This window comes from Cryptomeria japonica, chromosome 8 (genome assembly GCF_030272615.1).
Source record: "Cryptomeria japonica chromosome 8, Sugi_1.0, whole genome shotgun sequence".
Taxonomy (NCBI): domain Eukaryota; kingdom Viridiplantae; phylum Streptophyta; class Pinopsida; order Cupressales; family Cupressaceae; genus Cryptomeria; species Cryptomeria japonica.
In genome coordinates this window covers 1,864,777-1,875,208 of record NC_081412.1, presented here as the reverse complement: position 1 = coordinate 1,875,208, position 10,432 = coordinate 1,864,777, and the positions used below count along the sequence as shown (strand labels likewise).

Here is a 10,432-nt window from a genome sequence, read left to right as displayed (position 1 = left end):
ATTGCATTTTGTTCTTACTTGACCTAGTAACCTCAACCCTTAAGCATACAACCTTTACACTTTTCACAAACTTACACCCTAGATTGACATAGGAGCAAATTGAAATTGTAAACTCAAGTTCTAGTTATAACCTTGAAAATAATCTTCTTAGTTTTGCCCCAACACCCTATTTGCACTAAAAGAGAGTCTATTAAGCACACTTTCTGGTTCTATCTCATGCTCATACCCTTTGGTGCTATCTCTCCATTTTCCTTGCTATTTTTCCGTAGAATTGGATCAAGATTTGCACTTCTTGGGCTTTCTTAGCACCATAATATCATTTATTATACCTTTAGACAACTTATCCTTAAATTCATTTGGAGATTCTGGTACTTGGCTTCCTTCTCTTGTACCTTTTTCCCTTTGCAAATTGAGGTCTTGATGCTCAATGCAAATTTCTCCCTCCATACCACTATCCTATAACATAATCTCAAAGCTAACTCTAAGCTTCAAAACAATTGGTCAACTTGTAACTACAAATCTGAGCTTTGAAGCTAATTTGCAAGGTACTAATTCAATTAGCATTCATAACCTGCATGTTATAAAGGACAGTAGCAAAGGTTTCACATGAACTGGAGGATGACCCTTACTGTGGCTATTATGTTGTTCCCATGTTTTTGGAGTAGAAGCTTTATGTTGTATAGGATGAAGACATTACTTCTACAATTGGTTTGATCCTCTCTCATTACGCAAAAATGACTTTTTGTTGTGCCCATGAGTTCTAGAAAACACTCTTTTTGCTGATGGAGGCAATTGTTATGTTTACTCAAAAGATCTATTATCTTCCTCCTAATAGATATCATTTACTTATTGTTTCCAATAATCTAATTATCATTTAATGTTTTATTTAACTTATTTAACAACCTATTTGTTGTTTTATAAGATTTTTTCTTATAATTTTTACTAATTTCTCTTTAATTTAATTTAGCTTTATAATTTATATTTTTCTTTAATTATTTCAATAAAAAAACTATGTTCAATTATCTTGAGTGGTAAAACTGAAAGTTTGCTTTCTTTACAGCAATATACACCCGTTACCAACCAATAACTTGATCGAACGAAAAATTATAAATAATATAACTTGATCGAACGAAAAATTATAAATAATATAACTTGATCGAACGTCCCAAACCATTTCATTTATTTAACCCTTCACAATTGTTAAATGGCAATAAACGCGCATCCTAGTAGTTGTTGAAGATTTAAGGAAGTAGCTCATCTAAAACATTGACAGACCCGCCGAACACCCATGTTAAATACTGTTTTTTCTTCTCCCTAATGGCGGAGTTATAAAAATCCCCCACGCTCTTCTTCTTGTTGGGTTCTCCGCCATTGCTTTAGACGGAGTAATCAAGATTGTTGTTGCCACGCGAGCCCTTAAGCAATATTTAAACAGCAATTCAAACCCACAGAGCAACCAGCCTGTTTAATCAGCAATTCAGACAGCCTGAAGGTTGCAGCAGTATTGGGTGGAGAGTAGGGAGAAATACAGTTGGTTCAGAAACAGAAATGGCTTCTTTGGGAACTACCAATCTGGTGACTAATGTGGGAGCAAATAAGATGTCTTGGGCCAAATCTGCGTGTGTTCGAAATTCTCTTGCTTATTGCTCTGAGCAAAAGGGTAGAGCAAGAGGAGTTACCAGAAGGGGGAGAAAGGCAGGAAATGGAAGTGGAAGGCTGGTTGTGAGGGCCAAGATAAGGGAGATTTTTATGCCTGCCCTGAGCTCCACCATGACAGAAGGAAAGATTGTGTCTTGGATTAAGTCGGAGGGAGAGAAGCTATCCAAGGGGGAGAGTGTTGTTGTGGTGGAATCTGACAAAGCTGACATGGATGTGGAGACGTTCTATGATGGGATTCTGGCTGCCATTGTGGTGGGCGAAGGAGAAGTCGCTCCGGTGGGAGCTGCCATTGGCATTTTGGCTGAGAATGAAGGTGAGATCGATGAGGCCAAGACTAAGGCTTCTTCGATCTCTGGTGGAGGAGGTGGAGCACCTCCACCAGCGCCAGAGGTCGCTGCTCCCTCCCCTCCTGCAGCACAAGCTGCTTCGACTCCACCTGTTACACAGACTGTTGCTGCTCCTTCACCTCCACCCCCATCTTCAGGTTAGTATTTTCATTGGAAATAAGTAACTTTTACTATTTTTCAAATTTGAAAAAAAAAATCCCCATTAAAGGTATTAGATTTTGTATGAGAGGCTTTTGGAATCAGTTGCATAGCTTTTGTATTGTCTGATGTCTCAGATTTCTCTATACAACCCCTCATACAATAGAACATTTTGCTCACAAACATAAAAGTTTATATATTCTGAATAAAGATATTAGATTCTGTATGAGAGTTTTCTGAATTGAACCACATAGCTTTTGTATTGTCTTAACTTTCTAGATCTCTTTACAAAACCCGTCATCCCATATTAAATATGCTACTTTTTTCAAAATTTTAAAAAGTATCGCTTGATCAAATTTAGATTAAGTTATGAGTCTATCCAAAATTTACAAGTATCTTTCATCATAAAATGTACACAAATTTATTAGATTTTCAAAACTTAAGAAAATCAAGTTTTAGAGGAGCATTCACTGATTAAATGGACATCTATATTTGTCAAGATCAATAAGTGCTCGCCCTGAAAAAGTTCAAATTTCAGAACGCATCCTCTCCATTACTAAATTTATTGGTATCCTTTGGGAATACTGCATTTTCTTGTTTATTATTAGCTTGTAGTATTGTACACTTATATTATTGTTTTGGAAATAAAAAAAAATGTTTACTGTTCTATACTGGCGAAACAATTTCCAGCCAGAATCTTAACTTCCGTGGTTTTCCAGTTTTTTGTATTATTAGCATATAATGCATATATACCTTATCCTATGCGTTTTCTTGTAAGTTGTTTATTCATCAACACTTTTTTCCGAGGGCCTCTTTGCAACCACCAATAGGGAATGGCTTTTTACATGTTGTGAGATTTCAACTGAACCACGGTGGTGCTGGAAATAGCACACCCCCTTCTTAACTATTCTTTTTCTATTCGATTTTCTCTCGTAAATTGTTAGTGTTATAATTCATATTCCCTTATTTTTGGAAGTGAATAAAATTTTGTACTGTTCTATGCGTGTAATAAAATTTCCCTCTTTAAAATTTTCTCTGTTTTTCAGGCCCCAGGAAAATTGTAGCTACCCCCTATGCCAAGAAACTGGCTAAACAGTACAAGATTGATCTGGCTAATGTTGTGGGTTCTGGACCTAATGGACGAATTACAGCCTCCGACATTGAGAATGCAGCTGGTATAACAGCAGCACCTGCTCCATCTGTTAGTGCTGTGGTTAAAACTGAACCAGCCCCTGCTGCTGTTGCTGCTCCGAAACCTGTGGCTGCTCAGAGCACAGTTGTCTTGCCGGGAACCACAGTACCTTTTACCACGATGCAGGTGGCTGTGGCGAGAAATATGGTGGAGAGCCTTTCAGTTCCTACATTCCGGGTTGGGTACTCTATCACCACAGATGCTCTGGATGCGCTCTACAAGAAGGTACTATTCTCTGCATTCCAGAACTTAAACTCGAATTTACGCTTACAATTTTGAATGGATGTTTTAGATTTTTTTAAATATCTTGTACTGATGAATCTCGGGGTTCAGATGCCAACCTACTCATGTGAGAGCCCAATAATCATACCTAATTACTTGAAAAATCACCTTGGCCCTGGAAACTGTAAGTGTACACTAGTCTAACCTCTAAATATATATCCACCCATACGAGGACCTGGGAATGACATTTAATTAGAAGAAGAATCACCGCGACCCTGCAAAGAGTAAATTCCCAAGAATCTTGATTCTCACCTTTATCCTTATTCATTGCAAGAGGGTTCACATTGCCCTGTTTAGTTTAAAATTGCACGCACCTTCTGATGGCACAAGATCTTTTGACACAGGATTGCTCGTTCATTACTTGAGAACTGGCCAAGTAAATTTTTTAAATTTTAGGTTAGTGAGATAAATACCTGGACAATCCTGTACCTTGAATTTGAGTTCCAAGTTACCCTTTAACAAATCCAAAGGAACTGACTTGGCAACACTTGCCTGACATCAAACCATATAAAGACATAACTAACTTTTTTTCTATTCTCATTTCTCTAAAACAGCTTAACACATAAGTGGACAACTCATCTAGGGTAGCAAATCAAAGTTCTTAGCGATATTTAGACAATTTGAGTTCCAAGTTACCCTTCAACAATTTAAAGGAACTGATTTGGCAACACTTGCCCAACATCAAACCTTATAAAGACATAACTAACTTTTTTTCTATTCTCATTTCTCTAAAACAGCTTAACACATAAGTGGACAACTCATCTAGGATAACAAATTAAAGTTCTTAGCGATATTTGGACACTTTGAAGCCAAATGCTTGTGGAATGAATCAAAGGAAAATAATTTTTTGGTCACTTTTAAAATCAGTATGATTTTTCACTTTTGTCCTGTCCAGGCCGAGTTTGAGCCCGGCTGCTAAAACATAGCTGCATTTAAGAGAGATTATACTTAGAAAATCCAGGACTAGAGATAAAATTTATAAACTGAATGGTACTGATGATCACTGATAAGACTGTTAAGTGAAATGATTTACATAAAACACCTAAATAAATGTATGTTTTTACTCAAATCTCTTAGATGGACATCATAAAAGTTAAATGAGTAAATGTGTCTAGGATGTCCACAAGTTCAAGTTACATCCTAATACAAATCAAAATAAGATAAGATTGTCAAAATAGCCATCATCTACTGGCCAGTTGCCTCGGTTGTCATTGAGCATGCCAGGTTCCATTTCTGTAGAATGCTACATCCTGACAATGTGACAGTGTTAGGTGTAAGATCTGGGTGGAATTTAGCCAAATAGTTCTCTCATGTATTGACATCTAAAAAAAGGAATTATACCTTATAGTGTTCCTGCAAACCCTAGAGGGCTTGTTTACCCAAAGCCTTCGTAACAAAATGACAATTGATTGAGATCTCAAATCAAAGATCATGATAGCCAGTCTACTACACTATTACTTGTAACTATGGTGGAATTAATAATGGATGTACCATCTGCAATGAATAGTTGTATGTGCAAATTCCATCGTTGATTTAAATTAATGCCTTAGATATAAAAGCTAAATGGCTTTGGAGGTGAATAATCCTAGTATAATGACATATTCTTGTTCTTTTGAGCACTGACTGACTACTTTTAAAATAAAATAAAAAACACTGTAGAGTTTGTCGGCCTGCAATGTACTGTTAGTTTAGTATAGTTTGTGGATCATTCCATTTTATATAGATATTATATGAGGAGAGATAGAAAGTTTGAAAGGAGAATTTGGAAAAACTGTGTGAATTTAGTTTTCAAATGATAGCAAGGTTGCAGAATTAGCCCATATGAAGTGCCAAGAGATGCCTGGGAGATGTGGAAACCAAAAAAAGAGGAGGGAGGGAAACTAACCAGTGACTTAACTAAAAATTGAACAATAGCATTATTTTACTTTATTACATTCTTATGGATAGAAATAGTGTAAGAGAAATGTGAATAATATGATAATAATATAATCAAGAATATACTTATCAAATAATAATAAAATAACTATTTGTCTAGATTAATTGTAACTAATATAGTATAATGTTATTATTAGTAACACATTTAGATTTCCCTATTATATGAATAAAAAAGTTTGATAATGTGCTCTTGAAAAGTGTTTAATGATAATCTGGTTATATAAAAAAGATTGATATATGCCATTGTGCATCCATAATAATTAATACACAATATGACAAATTCAGGTGAATTTCATTGGATAAATTCTACAAATTTATAGTCTAATATGGTAAAAATTAGCAAGTTGTTCGCAAACAATGGGTAAGGTTATTTATTGATCCGAATCATTTGCAATTAACCCATTTATTGGGATATGTAGGTCAAATCCAAGGGGGTGACTATGACTGCTCTACTAGCAAAGGCAACTGCAATGGCATTAGCACAGCATCCGGTTGTCAACTCAAGCTGCAAGGATGGCAAAAGTTTAACATATAATAGCAGCATAAATATTGCAGTTGCAGTTGCAATAGATGGAGGACTTATAACTCCTGTTCTTCAAGATGCAGATAAGGTTTGTAGACTGTCTATTTCAGGTCATCAATCTTGTAATAAAATTCAAACATAGAAGCTGCTTGAATTATGCCATTGCAAATACTTTGAGCTGGTTAACTTCTTTACTCTATAGCTAGACTAGGAATTGTCATCTCATGAAATTCACTCTTAGGGGAATTAGTGCCTTTCTGGGTGTTCCAATTGGTTATTATTTATGTGTAGTATATTCAAATCTCATCAGCATAATGTCCATTTTCATGGGGCTATAGGCGGACCTGTATTTACTTTCTCAAAGGTGGAAGGAGCTTGTTGAGAAAGCTCGTGCAAAGCAACTTCAACCTCATGAGTACAATTCAGGTGCAGATATGTTAGTTCATGCATTGTTATTCAAGAAACACATAGCTATACATTGATTTCTCTACAATAATGCTTCAACCCAATTCTATTGTGTTCATCTAGAGGCCTTGGTGCTTACTTGTTCAGGTGTTTGCAGGAACCTTTACTCTATCTAATCTTGGGATGTTTGGAGTAGACAGATTTGATGCAATTCTTCCACCAGGACAAGTCAGTGATTCTTTATAATCTTGTCTATGTTAAGAAGCTTAAGAAGATCAATTTTATAGTATATTAATATGTATTTCTTGAAATTTGTTGCATGCATTATTATGGTCCATAGGGTGCAATTATGGCTGTTGGAGGATCAAAGCCTACAGTCACAGCAACTGGAGATGGGTTCCTTGGCGTGAAAAGTAAAATGCAGGTACAAATTTAACTGGCTCACATTACTTTAAACTGCTTGAATGCATGCTTCCCTGTTTAAGGGAAATTTGATCGTTGCATTTGTATTAAGTTTGCTTTCCAACTATAGTCAATCAATCAAACAAATAGGGGACTCCAAATTTACGAAATGCACTAAATGTGTGGATTAATTTTCAGTTCTTATCTACCTTGATGCTTGTATGGTAGCATCCAGGGTGTGTGAAGAGAGGTTCTAGAGGAATAATCCTGCCTAACATACACTTTTTGAAAATCTGCGACATTAACTTTCTTAGGTATTGTTATCCGTAGTTGAGTCTCTTATATTTCTTGACATATATCTGACCTAAGTACAAATTGCTTGAGGCTTCTTACTTTTCTGTTTATAGTTTATACACTCCTATTTGCAATCATTTACTGTATCACCTCTTTATAGCTTTGCCGAGTTCAATTCCATTAAGAGTTAAGCCTAAAAGTCTCTTGCCTTTAAGTGCCATTGCCTTTTTTTGAATCACTTTCCATGACCAAGGGGCTGAGATCAAGTGGTTAAAGCATTGGGTTCTCATTGTGGAAACCCAAGTTTAAATCCCTAAAGGGACATATAAGGTGGAATCCCAAGTGGTTACTCCTGGTCTGCCATTGTTTGGCTTCTAGTAGTAATTTCAAAGTTGTTGCTCTTAAGGAGCTAAGTATTGTATTGTTGTGAGGAGCTGGCTCAAATGCTCATTTAAGCTATATTTGTTGACTACCGTCTGATATCCATTTTCATTTTTCTGCTTTCTCAGTCGATTTTCTCATTTCCTGTTGTCCCATAATAATTGGTCATCACACTAAGTAGTGGTTATGAAGCCTGAGCATTAATATCCGCTTCCTACTAAGACAGATTTCAGCAATAATGTAAGTCCTTTGCCATAAAGGATCACTTGTCATCTTTAATTAATTGTATCCCTGCATTGACTACTATGCCTGTCAATTTCATATAGGTTCAGAGGACTTAGTTAAGTGGCTACAAAATAAATTTGTCTAGCAGATTTTTGGATGGCTAAAAAGATATTTGATGGGAGGAATGGAACTTACCTAATTTCTCTTTACCAAGTATGTCTCTCTCCACCAATCGAGTACTTCACCTTTTTGGAATTAATTATTTGTCACTGAGTCAGAGCATACAATTCACCTTCGTTTGTCAAAATCTTCCCCAAGCCTGGAGTTGAACATAATAGTTATCTTTAGGATCCCCACTCGAGGGATTGTTAGGTGTGATATGTGTTTATAGACTATATCCAGTAAGTTGTTGTTAAGAAGGTAATATTGAAATTATTCGAAGGTTATTTTTCAGTGTCACTCATATGGACAAACTTTTTATTTATTTATTTTTATAATGCCTGGTAAACTTTTTAACGTGATTGGCAACGCTGGCATGACACGCCCTCCGGCTCCACGTGAAATGCTTTTGACTTGGAGCTATGAACCGGTGAGGCCACAACCGGGGGACCTCATGCCCACACTTCACACTTGTTCAAACCCGCGAGCACAAGGCCTGCGAGCACAATGGCCCAGCAGGGGTTTGAACCTTGGTGGCCGCTTCACCAACTAAGTGTTTTAACCGCGACAATACATGTCCGAAGACATATGGACAACCTTTTCAACCAAATTAACCACAGCTGATATTTATACCTGAACAAGATGAATTGTAGTTTGTTTGCATTACTAAGAAGGCAATGCAACCTGTCTGTTACGTGCATACATGGAAATGAAATGCTTATATTTCTCCAGATCTAGTGTATGAAGCTTTTAAGTCCACGTTCATTGGTAATATGATCCTTTACACTAGTCAGGTGGCATGAATACAAATTATGTGATGAATGTTGTAAAGCAGCAGTCTGATATGTATGAATCTCTTTACTCTAAAGGAATAGTTTGGATTAAGATTATCTTTTGTCATAATTGTTTGAGGAGGGGGATGAAGGGTGCTGTGCCCATTCTGTCTGGATTAAATCATTACACATATCATCTCAATTAACTTCATTAACCTTATCCATGGCTGGTTGAAAATCTATTAAAAACTGGAGAAAATGTTTCCAATCGTGATCAAGCTATATAGGTCCAATCATTTGGAGAAGGGAGAATACCTTCTGGGCACTCTGGCTTTTTCTTCAACGGTTGCCAATCGTAAAGAAGAACAATGGTCTAGCTTCAGATACTTTTTCACCCAAGTTTTGTCTCTGTCATGTAATGAGGTCTTTTGCTGAGCAACTTAATAAATCTCCTTGGGTTGATATCAAGATGAAAAGTGGCTAAGGAATGGGAGGATGTGTCCAATGGGGGAGGAGGGAGAGTTTTTTTTTCATCCTTTTCTCCCCAGCCTCTTTGATTTGGACTCGTTAGAACAAATAAATAGAGCAGATGGTCCAACCAAAGAACTACTTCTTTTCCATTGCTTCCTTGGTCCAGCCAGAGATTTCTCTCCGTCTCCTGTTGGGTTGTTGAAGGCTTAGTATGGCTGCCAAAAGGAGGTGTGCAACAAAATCTCCCCAAATAGATAAAAATTTTAACATTGTTTTGGGATACTGCAACTCTTTGAAATATGATATCGTTGGGCGTGTCAACCTGGGGCTAGAGATTTTACAGATATATCGATGCATTTATGTGGGTGTGCTACGGTCTCTCTCTCTCTCTCTCTCTATATATATATATATTATATTTAGATGATGTCATTCTAAATCGTAGATTATGTCTTTCTCCTCTTCAGCTCTATTACAGGAGAAAAACACAAACACACATTTTTGTAAATTATGTTTATGGGTTTAATTGATTCTATTGAGTGAATTCTGTGATTTCAGGTGAATGTAACTGCAGACCACAGAATAATATATGGTGCTGATTTGGCTGCCTTCTTGCAAACATTTGCAAAAGTTGTTGAAAACCCAGAGGCACTTACATTATAAGGGTATGGTTTGAATTTTGACGTCTTCTGTGTATGTGCTGTCTTTTGGGGAGATTTTTTATCATTCAGCATATTGAATGCTGGCAATGCGCTAGAGAAAGATTGCAATAAATCTGCGACATATAGAGAGACTATTTGTTATTTGGAATTTTCTTTTTGTAGAAGCTTCATTTTTGGGACTCAAATTTGTCTTTCTAGACAAGTAGTATGAAACTCTACATCTTTTGGCAAATGCTATAAAGGTGGATAAAGTAGCTTCAGTTTACCTCGTGGCTGCCATTGTGGTCAACATTTTTTGTATTCTGCAATTTTAACAAGCCTAGTTTGATCTATTTAAATTAATTCCTTGTCACCTTAAGCTTCTTGGCAGAACAACTAAATATTTGAAAATCCATAGTATCGGGTGAAATGGAATATTGACATATTTGTTTAGAATGAAACTAATTGCGCATGTGCACCAATCTGATTTTATCAGGATTATAATTGTTTAGTACCCCTGTTTTTACATGATTGTGAGTCGTGACTGTCATTCCTCGATTCTTATATGCCACTGTAACTAAATCCTGAATTCTAATGATGGAAGAAGT

The 10,432-nt window shown here is 36.4% G+C and overlaps 1 protein-coding gene across 1 annotated transcript; it reads left to right on the top strand.

Moving 5' to 3' along the window:
- Nucleotides 1–1,206: 1,206 nt before the first annotated feature.
- LOC131028863 (dihydrolipoyllysine-residue acetyltransferase component 4 of pyruvate dehydrogenase complex, chloroplastic) lies at nucleotides 1,207–10,187 on the top strand. Its single transcript, XM_057959231.2, has 7 exons — nucleotides 1,207–2,143; nucleotides 3,191–3,561; nucleotides 5,973–6,164; nucleotides 6,415–6,502; nucleotides 6,639–6,709; nucleotides 6,822–6,905; nucleotides 9,742–10,187. Exons 1-7 carry the CDS (start codon nucleotides 1,549–1,551, stop codon nucleotides 9,844–9,846), a joined length of 1,506 nt encoding a protein of 501 aa, XP_057815214.2. The 5' UTR covers nucleotides 1,207–1,548; the 3' UTR covers nucleotides 9,847–10,187.
- The last annotated feature ends 245 nt before the right edge of the window (nucleotides 10,188–10,432 follow it).